The sequence below is a fragment of the Artemia franciscana genome, chromosome 5 (assembly GCF_032884065.1).
Source record: "Artemia franciscana chromosome 5, ASM3288406v1, whole genome shotgun sequence".
Lineage (NCBI taxonomy): Eukaryota > Metazoa > Arthropoda > Branchiopoda > Anostraca > Artemiidae > Artemia > Artemia franciscana.
Window position 1 is genome coordinate 47,141,022 of NC_088867.1, and position 26,636 is coordinate 47,167,657.

Sequence of the window (26,636 nt, forward strand, 5' to 3'; positions counted from 1 at the left end):
GAGAGAGTTGAGAGGGTGGTTACGTGGATGGATATTTCCCATGGAGGAACTTCTCATGGGGGTAGAGAATTTCAATGAAGGGGGCGTAGGATTTTCTAGCATTATTTGAAAAAACAATGAAAAAATAAATATGAAGTTTTTTCTACTGAAAGTAAGGAGCAGCATTAAAACTTAAAACGACAAAAATTATTACGCATCTGAGGGGTTTACCTCCTCGTTATACCTCACTCTTTACGCTAAAGTATTTTTAGTAATTTCAACTATTTATTCTACGGCCTTTGTGATTCAGAGGTCATTCTTAAGGAATTGGGACACAATTTAAGCTTTAGTGTAAAGAGCGAGGTATCGATGAGGGTTGAACCCCCTCATATACGCAATAAAAACATACGAATATAGAAGTTCGTTGCGTAAGTTAATTCGTAAGTTACGTATATTTTTTACCAATGAAAACGTTTGTAAAAAATTAAAAGTTCTAGTTGCCTTTTTAAGTAATCAAAAAATTGGAGGGCAAGTAGGCCTCCTCCCTCGCTTGTTTTTTCTCAAAATCTTCCGATTAATTACAATTAATCAATATGCAAGTTTCGTTTCAATTATTTACGTGCGGAGAGTCAAGATCAAAACATACATTAATTCAAAAACGTCCAGAAATTAAATAAAAAAAAAAAAGTTTTTTTTAAATGAAAGTAAGGAGCAAAATTAAAACTTAAAACGAACAGAAATTACTCCGTATACGAAAGGGGCTTTTCCTCCTCGACGCCCCGCTCTTTACGCTAAAGTTTCTTACTGTTATAAAAAGTAGAGTTAAGAGAAAGAGTCAAACTTTAGCGTAAAGAGCGACGCGTTGAGGAGGGAAAGCCCCTTTCATATACGGTGTAATTTCTGTTCGTTTTAAGTTTTAATGTTGCTCCTTACTTTCATTTAAAAAAACTTTTTTTTTTTATTTAATTTCTTAAAAAGAGATTAATATCAGACCTGGTATAGGTTTTGATATACCAGATATAGGTCTGATATATATATATATATATATATATATATATATATATATATATATATATATATATATATATATATATATATATATATATATATATATATATATATATATATATATAACGTAAGGTTACTCATTAAAATTCATATCTGTGATGCAGCTACAATACGCCTGACATCAAACAGTTCGTGGTAACGAACTGTAGGCCTAGTAAGGAGCGATCCGGCTCAATAGTAATCGAAAATCTAAAAACGGAATTTTGATACCAATCGATACATAAAAAGAAAAAGACTTTAATGCTGATTTTGAATATATAAGTTTAACAAGTTTAGTCTTACCCATCAAAAAGTTAAGAGCCTGAGACAATTTCCCTTATTTTAAATAAAAGGAGAAAACACGCTCTAACAGTAATAGAATCTTAATGAAAATCTCACCATCAGATTCAGCGTATCAAAGAACCCCACTACAGAGGGTTCAAGCTCCTATTTGCAAAAATGTGGATTTTTTTTTGTCAGAAGAAAGATCACGGATGCGTGTTTATTTGTTTTTTGTTGTTGTTTTTTTCCCAGGGGTGATCGTATCAACCCAATGGTCCTAGAATGTCGCAAGAGGGCTGATTCTAACAGAAATTAAAAGTTATAGTGCCCATTTCAAGTGACAAAAAAATTTAAGGGCAACTAGGCCCCCTCCCACGCTCATGTTTATCGCAGTCACCGGATCAAAATTTTAAGATGACCATTTTGTTCAGCATAGTCGAAAAACATGATAACTATGTCTTTGAGGACAACTTAATTCCCCATAATCCCCAGGGGAAGGGCTACAAGTTATGAACTTTGCCCATTGTTTACATATGGTATTGGTTATTGGGAAGTATATAGACGTTATCACGGCGGATTTTTTCTGGTGGTGAGGGGTCGGGTGGAGGGGGTTCCGTTTTAGTATCTGTTCATGGAGGAATTTATCATGGGAGAAGAGAATTTCCACGAAGGGGGTGCTGGATTTTCCAGCATTATTTAAAAAACGATGAGAAATTAAATTAAAAAAAGTTTTTTTCAACTAAAAGTAAGGAGCAACATTAAAACTTAAGACCAACAGAAATTATTACGTATATGAGGGAGTTCGTCCCCTCCTCAATACCTTGCTGTTTACTTTAAAATATTTTTAGTAATTTAAAAAGAGCTATTTATTCTAATTAAACGGCCTTTGTGATTCAGGGGTCATTCTTAAAGGATTGGAACGAAATTCGAACTTTAGCGTAAAGAGCGAGGTATTGACGAGGAGGCGAAACCCCTCATATACATAATACAAGTATCCGAATACAGAAGTTCTTTACGCAGGTTAGTTCGTAAGTTACGTACATTTATTACTAATAAAAACGTTCTTAAGTAAAATTGAAAGTTCTAGTGTCCTTTTATAAGTAACCAAAAAAATTGGAGGGCAACTAGGCCCCCTCCCCCACCCCTTTTTCGCAAAATCGTCCGATCAAAACTTCGACAAAGCCATTTACCCCAAAAAAATAAATTAATCTGCAAATTTCCTTTTGATTATATGCACGATGAGCCAAAATCAAAACCTGCATTAATTCAAAAACGTTCAGAAATTGAATAAAAAAAGAGTTTCTTTAACTGAAAGTAAGGAGCAACATTAAACTAAAAATGAACGGAAATTATTCCGTATATGAAAGGGACTGTCCCCTCCTCAACAACCCGCTCTCTACGCTAAAGTTTGACTCTGTCACAACTCTACTTTTTAAAACAATAAAAACACTTTATCGTAAAAAGCGGGACGTTGAGGAGGGGACAGCCCCTTTCATATACGGAATAATTTCCGTTCGTTTAAGTGTTAGTGTCGCTCCTTACTTTCAGTTTTAAAAAACCTGTTTTTTTATTTAATCAAACAGTTCTTGGTAACGAACTGTAGTAAGGAAGGCTCAATAGTAAACGAGACTCTAAAACACGGAATTTTGATGCGAAAAGATACATCAAAAGAATTGGATTTTCATGCTGATACTAAAATATATAAATTTCAGCAAATTTAGTCTTTGTCATCAAAACTTAGGAGCCTGAGAAAATTTGCCTTATTTTGGAAAATAGGAGGAAACACCCCCTAAAAGTCATAGAATCTTAACGAAAATCACACCATCGCATTCGGCGTATCAGAGAACCCCAAAGCAAACTTTTCAAGCTCCTATCTACAAAAATGTGGAGTTTCGTATTTTTTTGCCAGAAGACAAATCACGGGTGCGTGTTTATTTTTTTTTTTATCTTTTCCCCAGGGGTCATCGTATCGACCAAGTGGTCCTAGAATTTCGCAAGAGGGCTCATTCTAATGGAAATGAAAAGTTGTAGTGCCCTTTTTAAGTGATCAAAAAATTGGAGGGCACCTAGTCCCCCTCCCACGCTCATTTTTCCCAAAGTCAACGGATCAAAATTTTGAGATAGCCATTTTGTTCCGCATAGTCGAAAACCATAATAACTATGTCTTTCGGAATGACTTACTCCCCCATAATCCCTGGGGGAGGGGTTGCAAGTTACAAACTTTGACCAGTGTTTGCATACAGTAATGGTTATTGGGAAGTGTACAGACGTTTTCAGGGGGATTTTTTTGGTTTGGGGGTGGGGTTGATGGGAAGGGGCTACGTGGGAGGATCTTTCCTTGGAGGAATATGTCATGGGGGAAAGTAAAATCAATTAAAAGGGCGCAGGATTTTCTAACATTACTATAAAAAAAAACATGAAAACATTTTTTTCAATTGAAAGTAAGGAGTAGCATTGAAACTTAAAACGAACAGAGATTATTACGCATATGAGGGGTTCTAAAAATACTTTAGTATAAAGAGCGAGGTATTTAGGAGGAGATAAATACCTCGCTCTTTATGCTAAAGTATTTTTTGTAATTTCAACTATTTATTCTACAGCCTTTCTAATTCAGGGGTCATTCTTAAAGAATTGGGACAAAACTTACGATTTATTGTAAAGAGGGAGGTATTAAGGAGGGTACAAACCCCCTCGTATACATAATATAAATATAAGAATATAAAAGTGTGTTATGTAAGTTAATTCTTAAGTTACGTATATTTTTTACTAATAAAAACGTTCGCTAAAAATTAAAGTTCTAGTTGCCTTTTTAAGTAACCGAAAAATTGGAGGGCAACTAGGCCTCCCTCCCCACCCCTTATTTCTCAAAATCGTCTGATCGAAACTAAGAGAAAGTTATTTAGCCAAAAAAAGAATTAATATACAAGTTTCATTTCAATAATTTATGTGCGGAGAGCCAAAATCAAACATGCATTAATTCAAAAATGTTCAGAAATTAAATAAAAAAAAAAAATAGTTTTTTTTTAGCTGAAAGTAAGGAGCGACATTAGAACCTTAAACGAACGGAAATTACTCCGTATATGAAATGGGCTGTCCCCTCCGCAATCCCTCGCTCTTTACGCTAAAGTTTGACTCTTTGCCACAATTCTACTTTTTAAAACAATTAAAAGCTTTAGCGTAAAGAGCGAGGGATTGCGGAGGGGACAACCCATTTCATATACGGAATAATTTCCGTTCGTTTAAGGTTCTAATGTCGCTCCTTACTTTCAGCTAAAAAAACTAGTTTTTTTTATTTAATTGTTACAAGAGGCGAAAAAAACCTTCAAAGGTGTTGTATTCAAAACAAAAGCCAAATTCAGATGATTTCACCACTACAATACCACGTCAACCCAAATTCGAACAAGCCAAATCCTGTCTGTAGTTTAATTTGCATGAGGCAAACAAAGGCTTGTTCAGGTTGGTACAGCGCCAGACTTATTTCCCCTGTCAAAAGTTACGCCTAAAGTTAATAAATTGTGTGCCTCGAGATGCAAGCTCTTTTGAGTGCGTTATGGCTGACTGATGCCAGATTTTTCTTCGTTATCATGTGGGTCTACTAATGTTGCCAGATATACGCGGAGAGAGGAAATCCCCACTGAGCTTCCAGTTATAGATCTGGAATCAGGGATTCAAGAGACATTTTTTTCTCATCATGGGGTGGAGTCGAAGGGGCTAAATTTATGAATATAGGGAAAATCTTTGAATTATGCAAACGATATACGATTTATGCAGAAATTATGGAATTTCGGGCAGGAGCACCAATCCCCAACCCCCACCTGCACACACGGGAATTCAGAATCAAGTGAACATAGTAGATATATTAGCTACGATTGAACATAGAGATAGGGGGGATATTTTGCAAACACTATAATGTGAAGATAAAAAGTAAAATCTAAGAAGCACACGTCTGTATCGGGGTCCCTTTAATTGCTGCTAATTTTTTTTTCAAGATTCAAGATTTTTATTTCGCACAGTAAAAAACACAAATAATTCATCAAAGCTAACAGGGAGCTGCACTCGAAAGAAGGCTATCTATTTTTGCCTTAATTTCATATCCACCAAAAATAAAGAAACAAATATAAGAGAAAAAAGAAAAAAATCACAAAAACCTCATGCCATAAAGCAGGAGAGGGCAAAGGAGACTACCTCAGTATGGCAAATTCCCAATAAAATAATAATTTCATGCCAATTTAGTTTGTTTTGTGCACTTTATTTATATACTCTTTAGCTTTTTTTTCTGTTTACAATACTCATAATGTGACCAGGTTTCGTAACAGAATTTAAACCAGAGCCCCGGAAACCAATTGAATTGATGGCAATAATATGGTTAGGCTAGTTGAGGGGGGTTTCACTACATATATCAGCGTTGCATGTCTAGTGCGTCGTAAAGCTAATTTGTCAGTACATTGATAAAGTTCAAATGATGAAAATGGACACAACCAAAATTTAAAAATAAACTACTATAAGTACTAGCTTTATTTTTGCGTTTCATGTTTTTACTGTAGCTAAGCTGAAAAGGTGCAATAAAACCCGTTCTTTCTCCGCAGTTTCACCTCGATACTCCGCATATCCATACAACCCCAATTCCTCACAGACTGGTCCACTAAAACTGTTTCACCAATGAATAGTGAAAGGTTACTCACTTTCCACTACCTGGTGTATACCTCGGAGTACCTGGTGTATACCTCGGAGCATCATGTGCACCACACAGTTCCACCACACGTGGCATGAACCATCCGGCATACGTGATTCCTGACTGTCGGTGAACTCTAGATAAAAAGAACCTTCAATTACCCTGCACAGTATTTCATTGAAAGGCCTATATAGGGACCGCTTTACGTACATGCCTTTGTGCGAAATCTAAGGTGTTATCGTCTTCCCACCATTCAGAAGCTCGCCTCAAGTTTTAATTTTTTGTTTTAACTTCTGCACATTAATAACTGGGATCCGATAACGAGTAGATTTGTTTCCTAACCAATTTCAATGTCATACCCCTCCCCTCAGATTGGTTCCATAAAACTGTTTTCAACCTATAAATAGTAATTCTAGTTACCTTAGGAAGTGACAAGACTATGCTTCCGTTTCCTTCGCCACGATACTCCCATTCTTTGCCAACAAGAAAAAACTTAGGAATTTTTTCTGAATTAATGTGATCATTGCGGGCATTTTGTTTTTCAGCATCTTTTTGCATTTGACTTAAATCTGATTCTAGGAACTCTACGACCATTTTATTGAGCTCTATCTGAAAAGAAAAGATCGAGTTAAAACTACGTAGAAATAACAGGTTTTAGTGCAATTTTTCAGCTTAACTACAGAAAACAGAAAATGAAACGCAAAAATGAATACTGTAGTTTAATCGCAGACCTGGCAAAAAACAGGTATAATCAAGGCAGCAACTTGCGCATTTTAGTATTACACCGCTTTCTCAACATGAATTTGTTTTTTCTTTATCTTTGACTGTTCACGTGACTCTTTTATTTGGACTATAATTAATGTATTTACTGTTTTACTCCATTTTCAAAAGCCATTTGAAATGAAAGGTAATAGCCTACGTGCAATATGAGGATAAGGGATAGGGAAGAAATCATGTCCTCTAGGGGTTACCGACTTTCAACAATTAGGTACATTAGGGGCGAATGCGGTAGCTTTCCTCATCACATAACCACCAAAAGATGTGATCTTTTTTGGTTAAGCCAGCCTTTGATAGGTTTGGATCCTCCTCAAACAGATTTATGGCTGCACCCCTTAACAAATAACGCTGGACAACGGGTGACTAAGCTGTATTCCAAAAATAGTCTCCACACAGGAAAGCAATTCGGTACGCATTTGGAGGGGAGAGGGCAATTTTGAACAAAAACAAGTGACGCAACACAAAATCCGATATTGAGGGATGGGTTCGAGCCTAAAGGCCTTCCTTGTAAGTGCCTGTCTTCAGAACCTTCCATCGAAAAGCGCCTAACATATCCTCCTCTTCGTTTTTAAGCTAAGTACTCACAGAACCTAGATCCACTGACACGTCGACTTTTCGAAGCCACGAGTATAAAAAAAAACAAAAAAAAACAGGCGTTTTACAGAATACAAGTTTATACAAAGCTAAGCAATAAATACTAATTGAAAAATTTCCGCGATCTGTATACTTTGCTTTAAATGTCCATGGTTCTTCACCGTGCTTAGCTACGCTCGTCACGAACTTCAAATTGTAATTGCAGCAAACTAAAAATTTTGCTTGACGTTTGGATCTAGGGCGGCCGAAGACCTTTGGATAAAAGGTGTGGATTCTTAAGTTGCGCAACTTACCGTTAAATCGATAATAGATGCAAAAGGGTGGTAAAGATTGAAAACTAATTATATAAACGTTATTTTATCAATGTGTATGTATGTATGTATATATATTTCCAAAAAAAGCCATCAGACCATAGGAAAAAAAAAGGAAAAAAAAAGAACACAAACGTAACAAAACCAATAAGAAAAACACAAACAAATTAAACAGAAAAAACGTACTTATATATGAATCTTCACGGAATTATTTATAAAGAGATACATCTTTCACGATGTATCAGCCCTTTTTCAACATACTTAGCCAGATTCATTAACGTAAGTTTAGCTCGATCCTATAATTCCTTCCACCCACCTTCCGCCAAATCCTCAAAAAATTAAAAAGATATTCATCATCTTCTCCACACATCGGACAAGGGACTGGGTTAACATTATAACCCCTAAATTTCCTCTCTCTTTCCCCAATGTCAATTGACCCTCCCCTTAAGTTCAAAATCTATTTTATTTCTTCCCCTTTCAACCCAAATTAAAATAAACTTATCCCACCCACCCCCGTATCCTTCATCTTACTATACAGACTCGGAGCAAAGAGGCAAAGAGGCCAAGAAGCAAAGAGGATGAAAAAACTAGGACTGCAAATCTCTCCTACTTTTTGCCAACAAAGCGTCCAAAAATGTCACTTCGGACGGACGCGAATGTTAGTGCTTTACGAACTTGCGTGCCACGAAACCCCATTGCATCGTGTAGTAGCGTCGAGCGCGTCACAAAAAAAGGTATAGAATGCGGTAAAAGCGGGAAGACATTTCTTGGAGTAAACTTTTGATATTAAAACTTGGATAAAGCAAATGGACTTTTTTTCACAAAACATACCTAATTTCGTATAAAAAATATTTCATTTTGTAATTAGTTGTTGTTTACTCGAATATCATGGTCTAGTTCTTCCAGCTGAACTTTCTCCGAAGCATTCTAGAAATAAGCTGGCTGATTGTCTTATCCATTTCGGGCTTACTTTGTTGTTTCGAATTTAGGATCAAAAAGAAGCAGACATAGTACATTGGCTCTTGTCAAAGCATCCTAGTACAGTATACCACAAGTTAGTATGCCCTGTCTCTTGTGGCACGAATGTGTTGAATCTATTTAGTTTTGAGCTCCTGGATTACGAAAGCACAGAGGTAGTTCGATTAGGCTGCATTTATAGGCACTCACCTGTCCCAGATCCGTCTCTGGGAAAAGTGATCACCTTGTAATTGGTCAACATACCATTCAGGCTCACAAACGAATAAACTAAGAAAACGGACACCGACGAAACAGCAATCATAGCATGAATAAGTGACGTGGGACTGGACATCACTGCTTATAGGGGATGTAGATCGACAATTGATCAGTTTTCGGGTAAACCTTACAACACTTCAAAAAAGTACATCCTTATGCGAAAGCCCAAAACACACGCGTGCGTGACCTCTCCAATACATAGAAGATGGAATCGAAAAAGTCGACACTAGAACACACGCTATAAAAATAGGAAAGATAATCACTTTGAAAATTTTGTGAACAATCAACATAAGCAACGAAACGTGACCAGACTAATTCATTTAAATTTTGAGTCCGAGCTTCCGGATGATAACAATAAAAATCTCAAAAGTTCTGGAACTACGTATCTAGCAAAGGTCATGATTGATGTTCAATAAAAATCTAAAAAAAATCTGGTGACAAGGAAGTTACTAACACGCAAGAAATTGCTAAATTACTCAACCAACAATTTACGTCACTGTTTACCAATGAGCCTTACGGTTCTCTCCCCAACAGTCTCTCTATGATGTACCAAATCTTAGGAAACCTATAACGATTTCTCTCAAGTCAACCAGGAATCAGATTTAGGCGCTTGGTGCCAACAGGGTGGCACACCCAGACAAGATACATTTAAACATGGCTTTCGAAAGATCTGTCAGTCTTAAAACCACTAATCGAAAGATTTCACTAGTTCCTCGAATAGAATATTGCCCTTTCAGACTAGAAGAACTCACGAATTACATGAATATTCAAGAAAACTGACAAGACAAGAAAACTATGGGCTGTCATCTTAATATCAGCTATAGCAAAAACCCTGGAACACATTGCGAACGCCAAAATTCTGGCATGTCTTCTTTCCAATAGTGCAATGTCACTGAACCAGTATGACTTAACTCCAGGAATGTCAATGGAGACCGGCCTTCTCAAAACTTACAATATCAGCACAAGCCTTCTGGACAAGGGAGTGTCTTTTGACCTGATTTTGCTTGACCTTGCCAAAGCATTCGACTAGGTGACTCACAGACAACATAGGAATAAACTATCAATATTTGGAATCTATACTGATGTGATAGAATGGGTGACGAATTTCCCAACAGACCGAAAGCAACAGGTGCAACTTTTCACCCATAACGATGATAGAGCATTCTCTAAACCATGCGATGTCATCAGTGGAGTACCTCAGTATAGGATTCTAGGCCTCACCACCTTCCCCATTTATATAAATGATAAGATGAAGAAAATCCCTAATAACATCAAACTCTAGGCAAATAATTCCAAGCTTTTCGGACCAGCTAACAAAGAAAGCCTGCAATCAGATCACCAGATAATCCAGAAGGGGTTCGATGAATTGTGACTCTGAGTTCAATATCAATAAATGCAACGTGCTCCATTTTGGCAGCAACAACTCTCACTACCAGTATACCATGTATGACTAGAACTAATTTCTGGTATTCAACTTCGAATCCGCAATGAAGAAAGACTTGTGAGTGCTTGTTGACAAGCAGTGGAAGTTCCACGGGCACTGGAAACAAGTGGTGTCAATGGCTAATTCAAGTCTTGGTCTACTGAAGGGTGCAATCACCACCGCTCCCGCAGAGTCTCTGTGAGACTTTAAAAGGCTATCGTTAGGTCTCTTGGATTTTCTGTGCTTTTGTAGCCTCTCCTTCTACAAGCTTGAAACTAGAACAATTGAAGGATTCAAAAGGTGCGTAAACGCGGGTATTACAGGTCTTACAGGTCTGCGACAAGAAACTTGAATACCTAAAACTCCCGACACCCGTTTTCAGAGGAGGTCAAGTTGACTTGTTGTTAAGGTGACATCATGCTGACCCACAGATTTAACACCAAACATACAACAACCTCATCAGTCATCATGCTTGTCGATACCACACTAGATGACACTGGAATAAGCTAGTCAAGCCATCAATAGAGATTAGAAACAGTTTCTAAACGTCATACCTACCCTTGTGGTCACGCTACCGAGTGTTTTCTAATTGCATCACTCCAGCGAACCTCTGCCGCGGCATCTCACTGGCACAGTAATACAGTGACTCATTGAAAATAACCGTCATTGACACGGAGCAGAACAGATCCAGCATGGACCTTAATTTGCCGGAGGCGCAATTATTCGGAACTTCTAATGTTCCAGATTTTAGTTCTAGATTCTAGTTCTTTTATTTTAGGCTATATGTAAAAACTTTTTGTTGGAAAGCACTGACTAATTACGACGATAACTGTGCTTGGTTAGAAGACAGAATAGACATGGTAGTTAAAGATCCAGTAATTATGTCTTCGAAAATGACACCCCCCCCACAGCCCTCAGGACAAGGGTTGTAAGTTATGTCCCGGAGGCATATGAGGGTTTTATGGAAAGGGTGGTAGTAAAAACTTCGGAGGGGGCTCATTGGATTGGCAATCAAAAATTCTAGTGCTGTTTTTGGGAATCAAAATGATTGGAGGGAAATTAGCCCCCCTCACGGCCTATTTTCCCTAAATGCACCCTATAGAAATTTTGAGATAGCCATTTGATCAAAAACAGTCCAAAGATCACATTTAGTTTGAAATTTATACTTCTAGTTTCCTTTTATGAGTCAAAAATGATGGAGGCTAACTAGTCCCCTCCTCAATACCCTCTTTCCCCAAACGCATCCGATCAAAATTGTTAGATAAACATTTTGTTCACAATAGTCCAAAGAACATATAATAATGTCTTCACAGCGGACACAACTCCCCAGAGCCCAGGGGTAACGGTTGAAATTTATCCCCGGGGGCATATGAGATTTTTATGGAACGGGTGGTAGTATAAACTTTGGATCGGATGTGGCTCATTTGATTGGAAATCAGAAGTTCTGGTGTCCCTTTTAAGAGTCAAAAGTGAATGGAGGGCAACCAGCCCTTCCCCAAAGCCAATCATTCCCCGAAACACATCCGATCAAAATTTTAAGAGAGTTATTTCGTTCAGCATTGTTGAAAGATTCAGGTGTGCATTTCAGAGAATGTTGAGGGGAGTATTGAGCTAAATAAAAAAATGTTATGTGCACACGGATAGTCAAAAGGGCATAACAGCAATATCTTAGGAACAGCTTGGCAAGCGAAGTTGGAACTAACAGGGCTTGTTGTGGGGGATATTGAACTAACCAAAAGAAAATATTTGTATCATAATGCTGATGCTTCTTACCATATTACTACTACTGCCACTAAAGCTAAGGCTACTACTATTAATTTTACTGCGATTACTACTACTGCTGTTACTAAAACTAAGGGTATTAAGGTGAAAATTTTGTAAAATATTGAAACTGCATGTAATTAAATCGAAACACATTATTCCCACACAGGTTGTGAAGAGGACGTACCAGAAATGCTTCAGGAGCGGTTGATGGTATTAAGTTTAAACTTCCAGCGTCTGTTGAAGGGGATGCTAAAGAAACCAAAAGGGCTATGAGCATACTTGCTACTAATGCTACTACAACTACTGCTGCTACGCAAGTTAAGAGTATTAAGGCGAAGCTTTCAAGAAACATTTAAAAAGATGTTGAACTAAATCCGAAGTTCTAATGCCATTTTTAAGAGTCAAAAGAGAATGGAAGGCAAGTAGCCCTCCTCCCGGACACATTTATTTTCCAAAAACATCCAGTCAAAACTTTGAGACAGTCATTTTGTTCAGCATAGTAGAAATGTCCATTAACTATGTCTCAAGAGATATTGGGTATGTCAACCCCCCAAAACTATGTAACTGGCCCATTATGCTTTAAAACTAAATATTGCTTTAAAATTAAATCAAAAGGTACTGTGTGTATATTTACCAATAAGACACGTCAGCAATATATCGAGAGCGACAGGGGGCATTAATTTGAAACTGTCGGACCTACTAATATTACTACTTCTGCTCTTACAATTTATACAAATCTAAAGAGTATAAGTGTATCCAAGTTGTTAGATAGCATAGATAAAATGTTTTGGGAATGATGATATCTTTTATTTTTCAGGTCACCTTGAGGTGTAAAATTAAATTAAACAATACTATTTGAGTCAGGATTAAACATCGGTGAAAAAGTTTTTCCAACATGCAGATAGCGAGCCAAACTATGGATTCTGATAAAAAAAAAAAAACAAAAAAAAAACGTAAAGATACGATTTTTCCACGAAAAAGAATATGTCAATAAAAAATGAACAGAAATCAATTTAAGAAAACTTTTTCCACAAACAAGTTTTTCAAAGAAACGCAGAGCTCCATTAAACCAAAAATGAGCAGAAATAAAGTCAAATAATTTTCAGTGCGCAAAACTACCACTAATCGCAGTCAATAAGAAACCCAAAACGAACAGAAATTACAATGAATAACTAAAAAAAAAATACTAAAAGGAAAAACAAATGGCCGTAGATTTTCAATTTAATACACATACACTGATATTTATTCCTGAAAATTTCAATTATTTTTTATTTATTAAAATGTATTTTGTTGTCAGTAAAGTACATATTATGTTCTGGTCTTGAGAAGGCATGGGGTCGTCAGCCTTTCTCATGTTAATTTTTGCTCATTTTGAGTTTGACTCGGTTCTTCATTGTAATTTATGTTCGTCTTTGGTTTCATTTATTTATTGATGGTAATTTAAGGTAGTTTTACGCTTGAAAGATTATTTGACTTTATTTCTGCTCATTTTTGGTTTAATGGGGCTCTTTACTTTTCTTTGAAAAACTTGTTCTGTGGAAAGTTTTTTAAATTCATCAGAGATAAATACCGAGGGTAGTAAGACAAATCTAAGAAGAGCACAAAAGCACACTTGACGCCTTGGCCGGGTAATAGTTACGTTTGGTTGCGAATTAAACACAATCAAGTCCTGTTTTTCTTTTTTTATTAAGAAAGTAGTATATATATCTATATATATAAAAATAAGTTGTCTGTGTGTGGATCTGTGGATCAGATGACGTCATGTTTGTTCGCATATGACGTCTGAATTATTTCACACTAATACAAAAGAAGAAAAAAACTAAAAAAGGTAAAAACTACGAAAAAAACTAAAAAGAAAAAAAAACTAAAAAAGCTAAAAAACTAAAAAAAAACTAAAAAAAGGTAAAAATCTAATAACTAAAAAAAAACTGAAAAAAATAAAAAAAGGCAAAAACTACAAAAAAATAAAAACTAATAAAAAAACTAAAAAAGCTAAAAAACTAAAAAAAAACTAAAAAAAGGTAAAAAACTAAAAAAAAACTAAAAACTAAAAAAGAAAAAACTAAAAAAAAGGAAAAAACTGAAAAATAAAAGAGAAAAAGAAAACTAAAAAAATATGAATAAATATATATAAAAATAAGTTGTTTGTGGGTTATGTCTGTCTGTCTGTCTGTCGAGTGACGTCGTGTTTGTCCGCATATGACGTCTGAATTATTTCACACTAATACAAAAGAAGAAAAAAAACTAAAAAAGGTAAAAACTACAAAAAAAAACTACAAAGAAAAAAAACTAAAAAAGCTAAAAAACTAAAAAAAACTAAAAAAAGGTAAAAAACTAAAAACTAAAAAAAACTGAAAAAACTAAAAAAAGGCAAAAACTAAAAAAAAAACTAAAAACTAATAAAAAAGCTAAAAAACTAAAAAACTAAAAAAACTAAAAAAACTAAAAAAAGGTAAAAAACAAAAAAAAAAAAACTAAAAACTAAAAAAGAAAAAACTAAAAAAAAGGAAAAAACTGAAAAATAAGAGAAAAAGAAAACTAAAAAAATATTAATAAATATAAAAAATATAAATATAAATATAATATAAATTAGCAATCAACAAAGCACCGAGACACAAATGACGACCGGGACACAGGGAGTATAAATGACGACCAGGACATAAGTAAAAAAAAAAAACTAAAAAAACTAAAAAAATGGTAAAAACTACAAAAAAACTAAAAACTAATAAAAAAACTAAAAAATCTAAAAATCTAAATAAACTAAAAAAGAAAAAAAAGAAAAAAGGAAAAAAATAAAGGAGAGAAACAAAACTAAAAAACGAATGTATATACAGACCGGGACACCGGGATACAAATGACGACCGGGACACAGGGAATATAAATGACGACCGGGACACAGGGACACAACTACAATGGGGACGCCGGGGGGCACAGGGGGATATAAATGACGACCGGGACACCGGGACACAAGGAATATAAATGACGCCCGGGACACTCAAAGAGAAATCACAGACTGGAACACCGGGACACAAATGACGACCGGGACACAGGGAATATAAATGACGACCGGGACACAGGGACATAACTACAAAGGGGACGCCGGGGTGCACAGGGGGATATATAAATGACGATGGCGACTCAGGGAATGGTCGATTAGCAATCACCATCAACAAAGCTCAAGGGCAATCATTAGAATCATGAGGTATAGATCTGAATACGGATTGTTTTCCCATGGACCATTATATGTTGCATGTTCAAGAGTCGGTAAACCTGACAATCTATTTATATGCACAGACAATGGGACAGCAAAGAATGTTGTATATTCGCAAGTTTTACGTAGTTAAAAACATATATATATATATATATATATATATATATATATATATATATATATATATATATATATATATATATATATATATATATATATATATATATATATCTATATTCACAGGTGGGACATAGGGACACAACTACAATGGCGCGTAACTAATATGGCGCGTAACGACTTACGCGCGCGGGGGGGCTTGGGGGGGCGCGAAGCGCCCCCACCAACTAGGTGTTGGGGTGGCGCGAAGCGCGACCCCAACAGCTAGTATATATATATATATATATATATATATATATATATATATGTGTGTGTGTGTGAGTGTGCGTTTAACAGACCACTCTGGAGACGACTAACGGCACTGACGTCTGATTCCCTCTACGCTGACAGACAAGAGCCTAACTCAAGTGAGGCAAGTACAGGTTCAACCATACACACCATCAAGTGTAGGAGTCTAAACAAACACTGAGATAAACAGATGTTACAATTGGTCTATTTAAGCTACATATTTTTTAGATTAATCATCAAGATAGATAACACAGGCTGACAGGAATAATTTAAAAATATTTCTTTCGTTCTAATTGTTATTCTATTTCACTCTTATTGTATATTTTAAATTTTTATCGTTTCTGTAATTGTATATAAACAACCGACTGGGCAGGGAAAGGCCGAATGGCACATTCTCTTTCTAATTTCAAACAACTAAACTTAATATAATTTTCGACCAATAATCTAGCCTGAAATACAATTAAAATCATGATCTGCTACCTGTTTTTACCCCTAAGTAGTGGATTTCCTATACAAAAAAATTGAAAAATTATTGTTCCAATTTTTTTTTTTGCCCAGGCGTAGTCTATTGAACCCGTCGGTACTTCCACAATTCCATAGTTCCACATGCTGAATGGTGTAATTTAATTATAACTCCTGAAGAAGTTGTTTCATGAAAACTCAGCCATCGTAAATCGAAACACAATTTGCGCAAATTTTAATCATTTCCAGGACAAAATCGACCGGCTAGGTTGAACACAATTATCAGAGACAGCCAAGCTGTTACTTAGTACATGTCACACCAGTGACGCCGAAGATTTGTCAGCTAAGCCACATACAGGGAAATGTTCAAAATTGATCATTCCACCCAAATTTAAGTCGTTCGCATTGACTTTCCGCTGGTTATGCATTAAAAGTGGATGAAGATACCGTATTCGCAAGGTGAACACCCTTGCAAGATATGAACAACCTTTGTTAAAGATTCCGCAAAAGAACATGATATACGACAGTCGTTGGCCCTCATTCAAAAGCGATATTTTAGTTTTTTATGCGTCGAGGAGAGGAGGGAGAAGTGACAAGAACTATCCTGGGAACGGGACTGTAGAAAACCTTCGTTTAATATCATGTTAAACTGGGAGCGTCCTCTTTTTATTCGAGTTTTCGGATTTTTTTTTGATTTTTTTTTTTTTTTTTTTTTAATAGCCTTTACCATCAGTGTGTTATATAGGTACCAAGCAACGGAATTAAGACTACAATGCATTCGCTGAAGAGCAGCCATTCGTACAATATTTTTTCTGGAGGGGGGCACAATTTCAAGAAAAATACAGAAATAGGAAATTATATAAAAGGCTAGGAATAATGAAAAAACACCAAAATATAGATCAGAGTGAGGACAGGGACTAGAGGCCACCTTTTCAGTAGCAGAGACCTGCTAAAAATCTGTGGTGAAAGAAGTTAAAATACAATTGTCGATAAGCCAAAATACGTTAAATTAAACTTTAAAATTTGGATCGGCCTTAATCATACATCCGTACAGTAAGAATTTGAGAGTGAGTTAAAGGATTTCCTCTGAGGGGTTCGGTACGAGAAGAATCCTTTGGTATACATAGATAACTTCGAAGACCACACTGCCTTTCCATGACGAAAGTAAAACAGTTCAAAATAGGGATGATACCTTTTTATTGACAGTGAAATATAAAATTATTTAACTGGATATTTCGAACACATATACAGTGTTCATCATCAGCAGTAAAACTCAAAAAAATCAGCAGTAAAAGCAGAGTTTTACTGCTGATGATGAACACTGTATATGTGTTCGAAATATCCAGTTAAATAATTTTATATTTCACTGTCAATAAAAAGGTATCATCCCTATTTTGAACTGTTTTACTTTCGCCTTTGGTATACAGGTTCATAAAAATGAAAAAATAGGGCCATACTATTGGCTGATCCGTATGTTTGTTCGCGCAAGATTTGGTTTACATACCATACAAAATAATATATAAATCCATATATATATATATATATATATATATATATATGAGGCAAGTACGCGGGAATTTTTTCGGGGGGGGGGGGCAAAACCTTCGAAACCGCAGATATAGAGTACCACCTTTTCTATTTAGTAATGCAAAAAGCAAGTATATCGGAAAATACAGATTAACTTTAATCTGCAGTATAGTAGCGGAGGGAGAAAGAAGACTGAAGCCTCAAAAGTACGTTTTAGGCTCAGGTTATGTTCATAGCGATTTAGAACAAGTGATTAATCTATTATATCTCACTGAAAGGGAAATTTTAGGATTAACAGTGCAATATGGGTGCTTTGGGGGGTAGTTCTTCTATTGCAAACGTAGATTTTAATGAAGAATGATAGTTTCCAAAGTTGATCCATTAAAAGCTGTACTTTATCCTGAAAAGGGGGGGGGGACAAACGCCCTAATACCAAGGATAATTCTATTTTGCTGTGGAAAGCAAACTCTTTACAAAAAATAACAGTACAATTGCTAATTACTTCAAAGAGGGTAAAAAGTTACACAGAAAATGGGTTAATAATTGGGCAGTGACTTGACCGGATAATTGATGATGTGTGTCCAGTCTTGGTAATATTCATTTTCTGTATGTTAAGTGCAAATCCTTTCAGTAGAAGTATTCGATAGCTCTTTGAAGGGAGGGGATAATCCTAAACGGTGGGTGTTGAAGTTTGACTCTTTTTCTGTTTTACTTAAAACAGTAAAAAACTTTAGCGTAAAGAGCAAGGCGTTGAGGAGGGAACAGCCCCTTTCATATATAGAATAATCTCTGTTCCTTTTAAGTTTTAATATCGCTCCTTACTTTCAGTTAAAAAAACTTGTTTTTTTTTTTAATTTCTGAACGTTTTTGAATTAATGAATGTTTTGATCTTGACTCTCCATACATGAATAATTAAAACGAAATTTGCATATTAATTTATTTTTATGGCTAAATGGCTTTCTCATAGTTTTGATCCGACGATTTTGAGAAAAAAGGAGCGGGGGAGTAGGCCTAGTTGTCCTCCAATTTCTTGGTTATATAAAAAGGCAACTAGAACTTTTAATTTCTTACAGACGTTTTTATTAGTAAGAATATACGTAACTTACGAATTAACTTACGTAACGAACTTCTAAAATTGTATGTTTTTATTACGTATGTGAGGGGTTCATCCCCTCGTCAATACCTCGCTCTCAGAAAGGCCGTAATCAGAATTAATAGTTGAAATTAATAAAGTTACTTTAGCGTAAAGAGCTAGGTATTAGGAGGAGGTGAACCCCTCATATACGTAATAATTTCTGTTCTATTTAAGTTTTAATGCTGCTCCTTACTTTCAGGTAAAAAGAACTTTTTGATATTTATTTTTTTATTTTTCTTTAAAAAACTGCTATAAAATCCTGCGCCTCCTTCATGGAAATTTTCTTCCCCCGTGGAAAGATCCCCCGCATAGCCCCCTCCTTTCAACCACTCCCACCAACCAAAAAATCCCCCTGAAAGCGTCTGTACACTTCCCAATAACCATTACTATGTGTAAACACTGGCCAAAGTTTGTAACTTGCAGCCCCTCCCACGGGGACTGTGGAGGAGTAAGTTGTCCCCAAAGACATAGTTATTAGGTTTTTCGATAATGCTGAACAAAATGGCTATCTCAAAATTTTGATCCGTTGACTTTGGAAAAAATGAGCGTGGAAGGGGGCCTAGGTGACCTCCAATTTTTTGGTCACTTAAAAGGGCAGTAGAACTTTTCATTTTCGTTAGAATGAGCCCTCACACGACATTATAGGACCAATGGGTCGATATGATCACCCCTGGGGAAAAAAAACAAACAAACAAATTAATACGCATCCGTGATCTGTCTTGTGGCAAATTAAATAAAAAAAAACAATCTTTTTAGCTGAAAGTAAGGAGCGACATTAAAACTTAAAACGAACAGAAATTACTCCGTATATGAAATGGGTTGTCCCCTCCGCAATCCCTCGCTCTTTACGCTAAAGCTTTTAATTGTTTTAAAAAGTAGAATTGTGGCAAAAAGTGAAACTTTAGCGTAAAGAGCGAGGGATTGCGGAGGGGACAACCCATTTCATATACGGAGTAATTTCTGTTCGTTTTAAGTTTTAATGTCGCTCCTTACTTTCAGCTAAAAAAATTAGTTTTTTTTTTTATTTAATTTCTGAACGTTTTTGAATTAATGTATGTTTGATTTTGGCTCTCCGCAGATAAATTATTAAAATGAAATTTGTGTATTAATTCTTTTTTTGGCTAAATGGCTTTCTCTTAGTTTTGATCAGACGATTTTGAGAAATAAGGGGTGGAGAAGGAGGCCTAGTTGCCCTCCAATTTTTCGGTTACTTAAAAAGGCAACTAGAACTTTTAATTTTTAACGAACGTTTTTATTAGTAAAAAATATACGTAACTTAAGAATTAACTTACATAACAAACTTTCATAACCTTATATTTTTATTATGTATACGAGGGGGTTTGTACCCTCGTTAATACCTCGCTCTTTACACTAAATCGTAAGTTTTGTCCCAATTCTTTAAGAATGACCCCTGAATCAGAAAGGCTGTAGAATAAATAGTTGAAATTACTAAAAATACTTTAGCATAAAGAGCAAGGAATTTATCTCCTCCTAAATACCTCGCTCTTTATGCTAAAGTATTTTTAGAACCCCTCATATGCGTAATAATCTCTGTTCGTTTTAAGTTTCAATGCTACTTCTTCCTTTCATTTGAAAAAACGTTTTCATGTTTATTTTTCATTGTTTTCTTATAGTAATGCTAAAGAATCCTGCGCCCTTTTCATTGAATTTTTCTTCCCCCATGACAGATTTCTCCAAGGAAGATCCTCCAACATAGCCCCCTCTCCTCAGCCCCACCCCCAAACAAAATAAAATCCCCCTGAAAACGTCTGTACACTTCCCAATAACCATTACTATATGTAAACACTGGTCAAAGTTTGTAACTTGCAGCCCCTCCCCCAGCGATTGTGGGGGAGTAAGTCATCCCCAAAGACATAGTTATTATGGTTTTCGACTATGCTGAACAAAATGGCTATCTCAAAATTTCGATCCGTTGACTTTGGGAAAAAATTGAGCGTGGGAGGGGGCCTAGATGCCCTCCAATTTTTTTGGTCACTTAAAAAGGGCACTAGAACTTTTCATTTCCGTTAGAATGAGCCCTCTTGCGACATTCTAGGACCACTTGTTCGATACGATGACCCCTGGGAAAAAAAACAACAACAAAAAAACAAACAAATTAACACGCACCCGTGATTTGTCTTCTGGGAAAAAATACAAAATTCCACATTTTTGTAGATAGGAGCTTGAAACTTCTACAGTAGGGTTCTCTGATACGCTGAATCTGATGGTGTCATTTTCGTTAAGATCCTACGACTTTTAGGGGGTGTTTCCCCCTATTTTCCTAAATAAGGCAAATTTTCTCAGGCTCGTAACTTTTGATGATGAAACTTATATATTTAAAATCAGCATTAAAATGCGATTCTTTTGATGTAGCTATTGATATCAAAATTCAATTTTTTAGAGTTTTGGTTACTATTGAGCCGGGTCGCTATATACAGTTCGTTACCACGAACTGTTTGAAAATACAAAATTCCACATTTTTGTAGATAGGAGCTAGAAACATCTACTGTGGGGTTCTCTGATACGCTGAATCTGAGGGTGTGATTTTCGTTAAAATTCTATGACTTTTAAGGGGCGTTCCCCCTATTTTCTAAAATGAGGCAAATTTTCTCAGGCTCGTAACTTTTGACGAGTAGGACTAAACTTGGTGAAACTTATATATTTAAAATCAGGATTAAAATGCGATTCTTTTGATGTAGCTATTGGTATCAAAATTCAATGTTTTAGAGTTTTGGTTACTATTGAGCCGGGTCGCTCCTTACTACAGTTCGTTACCACGAACTGTTTGATAAGATTCCTTTAGTTTAATGTTACCCAGCGAAGCTACGAGCCTGAGAAAATTTGCCTCATTTTCGAAAAAAAATTCTTTCTTTTTTTTTTCTTTGTTCTTGCCAGGGGTGATCGTATCAGATCAATGGTCCTCGAAATTTGGAAGAGGGTAGTAAAAAATTAAATATTTTTCACTATTATATTAAATAGATTTCACCTGTTATCGGTATATTTTTTGTTTCAACTATATATTGTTTAATTTATAAAAAATAACCAATTATGAAGTTATTGTTTTAACATCGTTGCTTTGACTTTAACATCGTTGCAGCCTAGTAAAGAAGGAACCACGGCCCAAAGTAGCCGAAAAAGTAAAAAACGCGCTCTAATAAAAACTGGCTAGTGAGAATAAAGGCGTTTCCCCCTATTTTCTAAAATAAGGCAAATTTTCTCAGAATCGTAACTTTTGATGGGTAAGTCTAAACTTAACAAAACTTATATATTTAAAATCAGCATTAAAATGTGATTCTTTTGATGGAACTATTGTTATAGAAATTCCGTTTCTTAGAGTTTCGGTTAATATTGAGCGGAGTCGCTCCTTACTACAGTTCGTTACCACGAACTGTTTTAAAATTAGCTTCGGTTAAGTTGAAATCTAAGTTTAGGTATATTTTTATTAATATACTTAATATATAGAGATGATATTTTGGTTGGGTTAGGTTACGTTAGGTATTTAATATAATGTGTTCTGTGCGAGCCCCCTGCCATAATCCTTAGTTGTAGTTTCCATAATTTTGTTACTAAAGTATTGTATTTTCATTATATTTTGGTATATTTCATTATAATTAACCTAACATCACTTCTCGAGTGTGTACTGGCTAAGACACAAGTATCAAAACATTAAATGGACTACACGGGCAGGCATATAAATGGGAGGGAAGGGGACTACGTGACAATCCCAAAATCTTGCAATTTTTACCCTACTTTAAACATTACCCTACTTTTCTAGCATAACTTGTTTGTTTCGGTACCCCCCCCCCAATATTATTGTGAATGGTCCTGAACTCGGCTGTAGGTAATCAATATATTCAATGTAATGATTTTTAGCAATTAGTTCCAAGTTACTAGATTAGGCTACTCGGAAAATATAAACTAGCGTATCTACACTGCCTTTCGAAACAAAACTTCGAAAAGACGTCCAGGAGTATTTCAAACGTCAGTAATCAATACAGTAATCCAATAGGAATTGACGATTTATTGCACAGAGGCTTCAATTGGAGGGAGGGGGCATTGACCACCAAGATTATCTACCCCCCCCCCCTCAGAATTTGAAAAATACATTTTTTCGATATTCTCATTAAAAAGTGTTTTTGTTGGTTCTTACATAAAAAAATAGACCTCCCCCTAATTTCCATGAATTGACGCAAAAGCTATTGCATCTAACCCCAAACCATGAATAACTTAAAAAAAAATAAAACTCAATTAAAAAAAAATTAAACTGGAGGCGCCTAAAAGAATCTCGAAAATAGAATTTCTAAAGCGCAATGAAGTTCAATTAAAGCCCAGAGGCTTCAATTGGAGGGAGGGGGCATTGCCCATCAAGATTATCTACCCCCCCCCCAGAATTTGAAAAATATATTTTTTCGGTATTCTCATTAAAAAATGTCTTTGATGGTGCTTACATTAAAAAAATAGCCCTCCCCCTAATTTCAATGAATTGACGCAACAGCTATTGTATCTAACCCCAAATCATGAATAACTTTTCAAAAAACAAAACTCAATTAAACTGTAGGCGCCCAAAAGGATCTCCAAATGAAATTTTTAAAGCGCAATGAAATAAGAATTTTGCTATTGGACAACCCGACAGGGTATTTTGCTAAACAGTCACACTTTCAAACAATTTGATAAAAGACTAGAAGAAACTTCAATTAGATTAAAGACCCCATCAAACGCCATTTAGCAGAGTTCGGCCGTTAAAAAAAAGTCAAAATTTTATTGTTTTACGAATTTCCACAGGAAAGGAACACAAGTTTATAAGTACTCCGTACCATAAACTTTCACCTATAGATAAAATTGATGATCTATTATAGCCTCTTGCAAGATCTCTGTGTGTCGGACCCACTTGAAAATTAAAGACAATGACGAATTTACAAGCAACAACGCAGAAAAATTGAATGCTGAATATTTCGACGCTACCATCAAAGGGAACGGGCCTTCCCAGCAGCAACAAAGAGACGACCACGTAAAACATTAAGAAATACGGTAGCAAAGGAGTTCACAACTTTTGAAGTGTAAATAATTTAATATGAATTTTGCACGACTTTGCAACCGGCTGGTATGCGTTAGGTGACATTTTATCAATTCAGAAAATGTAATTCTAACTTTAAATCGTCACTATAAGCATTTTTCCATCCTATTTTACTTTTTGTTATTTTAGATTGTTTATCGTATATTTTATTGCTTCAAAAAACTTTTTGTAACGTTCAAATTAATTACTTTGTGCTTTTAAAAATTATATGCTCTTTTTGTATGGCTTCGCCTGTGTTTTGTTTGGTATTCTCATCTTCTTTGTTACAGATGAGAAAGGTCCTTGAAAGCAGGATCGAAATATTTTGCTTTCTCTTTAATTTTTCCCCTTATTAGTGACAAAAACATGCACGCATTAATTTTCGACGGTCATGTAACATTTTAAGTCTGAGAATTTGACAATTGCTAAAACATGGACATTACTGTCCTAGTATGTCGAGGCAAGATTCTTGTGGTAAAAAAAAATTAAACACAACTCTGTTTTATACTTCCACATTTTAAATGTTTACTGTATCATCACACCAGGTCTCAAATCACTGAGGCCTATCTGCGCACATAAGGCAGGGCGTGAAGGGGCGACTGATTACCCAACAATAAACATGTATGCAAGAGGGCTTTTTGTTTATGCCCCCCTCCTATTGCCTATTTTGCTTTTCGATTATGAGCCCACACCACCGAATTGAATCCCTGCATAAGCCTACCCCACGTATAGAATCTCCTAATGCACCCTTAAGGGTCAGGGCTATGGTACCTACACAATACAAAGAACCGGCATTAGAAAGATATCCATTAAAAAAAAAAAAAAAAAAAAAAAAAAAAAAAAAAAAAAAAAAAAGGCAGTGTTTGATGAGAACTTGACGTCACGTCACCATGATTTAGATCACTTAATATTAAAATAAATATTTCTAACCTAAAATTTGACCCTGTAAAGGGGAAGGGGGGCTAACAACCGAAACTTTGATGTTCGATCAGAAAAACAGCTTACATGCATTTATCAGCAAAAAAATTTATCTGTGAAAATGCAGTGGAAAGGGCCATGATTTCGCTAATTTTACAACGAAGTTACCCTTAGGAGACATTGGTCCAAAGTCACTGGAATGCCACGATCTGGAATCTAAAAGTCGAATAGATTACAATTCCTGGTCACACACAGAAATCTGGTCTTAAGGGTGAGCTATTCAGGTCCAGAATTGAAGCTGTGACGCTTCTAGGCCAAGCGGTTTCGCAACACCGTTTTTGCAAAATTTTCAGGAAAATCTCCAAAAATTAGGGAATAGTAGAAGCATTGAAGAGAACGCAACTGATACAGAATTCCTGTATTGCTTTAAAATCACTTTCTTGTGAATAACCAGCGCGGTGGCGGAGTACACCCGGCTCTTTCATGATAAATCACCAGCGATAATTTATTGCACCCCCGACCCAGGCCTGTTGGTAAATCTGGGCTTGGGGTAACATTCAACACCTTGGTAATTTTAGGAAAGTGCTCTAACTTACTTCTTGTTTTGCTAACCAAAGAAAAGACAAAAAATAGTGAAATGTATAGCAGGCTTTTCTTCTATTAATTAAAAGTTATCCAAGCAAGGATGTTTTATACCAAGAACTAAATGATACTCTGAATGACGATTACGATCAACCACCTGGAGTATAAATCTCGGTTTAAAAAATATTGAGTTAAAACACAGCCAATTTGCATTGTTTACTACTTCAACAGAATAAAAGGAATAACTGGTAGTCCCTTGTTACCATAAACCACTAAATTACTGTTTTACCTTGATAAGAACTTAAGTAAAAACGTCATACCATTAGTCAAGAATTTTTAACGAACTACTCTTATCGTTATTACAAAAAAATTATGAGCAAGAATAAATAAAATGGAAAATACTATTCAATAGCCCAATGTTTAAAGAAACTCGAATGGTCCCCTTTAAAGCAGAACTTGTATCTACCTATCGGGTCAGAATAGGACTTATGTCCTGACCAGATCCAAAATTAAAATAAAATTATGTTTGAAACAAAAGGTTATTAATCTTATCTTATCTGCCATGTTTTGAAGAATTTAGCTCTGAGACAGGGAAGCGACGGAAGTTCGAAAAAAAGTACAAAAATACACACATCATATGTAAAATATTAGAAATTATGCAGAATTTTGCCGGGGCAAAGGACCCACCCATAGCATATTTTGCCCGTATTTTGCAATTTCTCTACCCTGTGACGCGTAGACATTACCCCCATTCATTAATTTGTTCATATAAAACATTAATTTGTTCCCATAATTTTCGGTAAGTTCTACATGGTATGCTGTTTCTGAATTTTGACGAACATAAAAAAAAAACATTCCTTATATCCCCTGAACTCATAAACAATTGCAAGGACCAATTAGTCAAAGAAATAACGTAACATGTGTTCCTAATAAGGTATCGTGGATGGCATCTATAACAACCGAGGGGGTTCCTATGCTATTACTAGTGTCCCTGAAGTATGTCAATAAAAGAATTATCTAAATTATCAAAGCAACAGCTTTCATATGACTGATCGTTCAATGTATTGTTCAAGGATTTTATTCAGGTTTTCCCATATTTTTTTCACGGCTTTAAGAGTAGGACTAACGGGTAATTAATTACCGTCGAATGCCTAGACCTCTGCAAGGTTTGTGCTAGATAGAAAAATAATTACTACTTAAGCTCCATTGCATTTAGCGTAAGTATTGCTGTAGATTGTATGGTGTTTTAAAAGATACACAC

At 35.6% G+C, this 26,636-nt stretch overlaps 1 protein-coding gene across 1 annotated transcript in view; it reads right to left on the reverse strand.

Moving 5' to 3' along the window:
- Positions 1–25,593, reverse strand: part of LOC136027503 (inositol-pentakisphosphate 2-kinase-like) — a 193,743-nt gene extending 168,150 nt beyond the window's left edge. Inside the window, exons 1-2 of the mRNA XM_065704815.1 lie at positions 25,533–25,593; positions 6,401–6,589 (exon numbers count right to left, since the gene is read on the reverse strand). Coding sequence (XP_065560887.1) covers positions 6,401–6,574 — 174 coding nt within the window. The 5' untranslated portion in view covers positions 6,575–6,589; positions 25,533–25,593. The remainder of the gene's footprint in view (positions 1–6,400; positions 6,590–25,532) is intronic.
- Between the last annotated feature and the right edge of the window lie 1,043 nt (positions 25,594–26,636).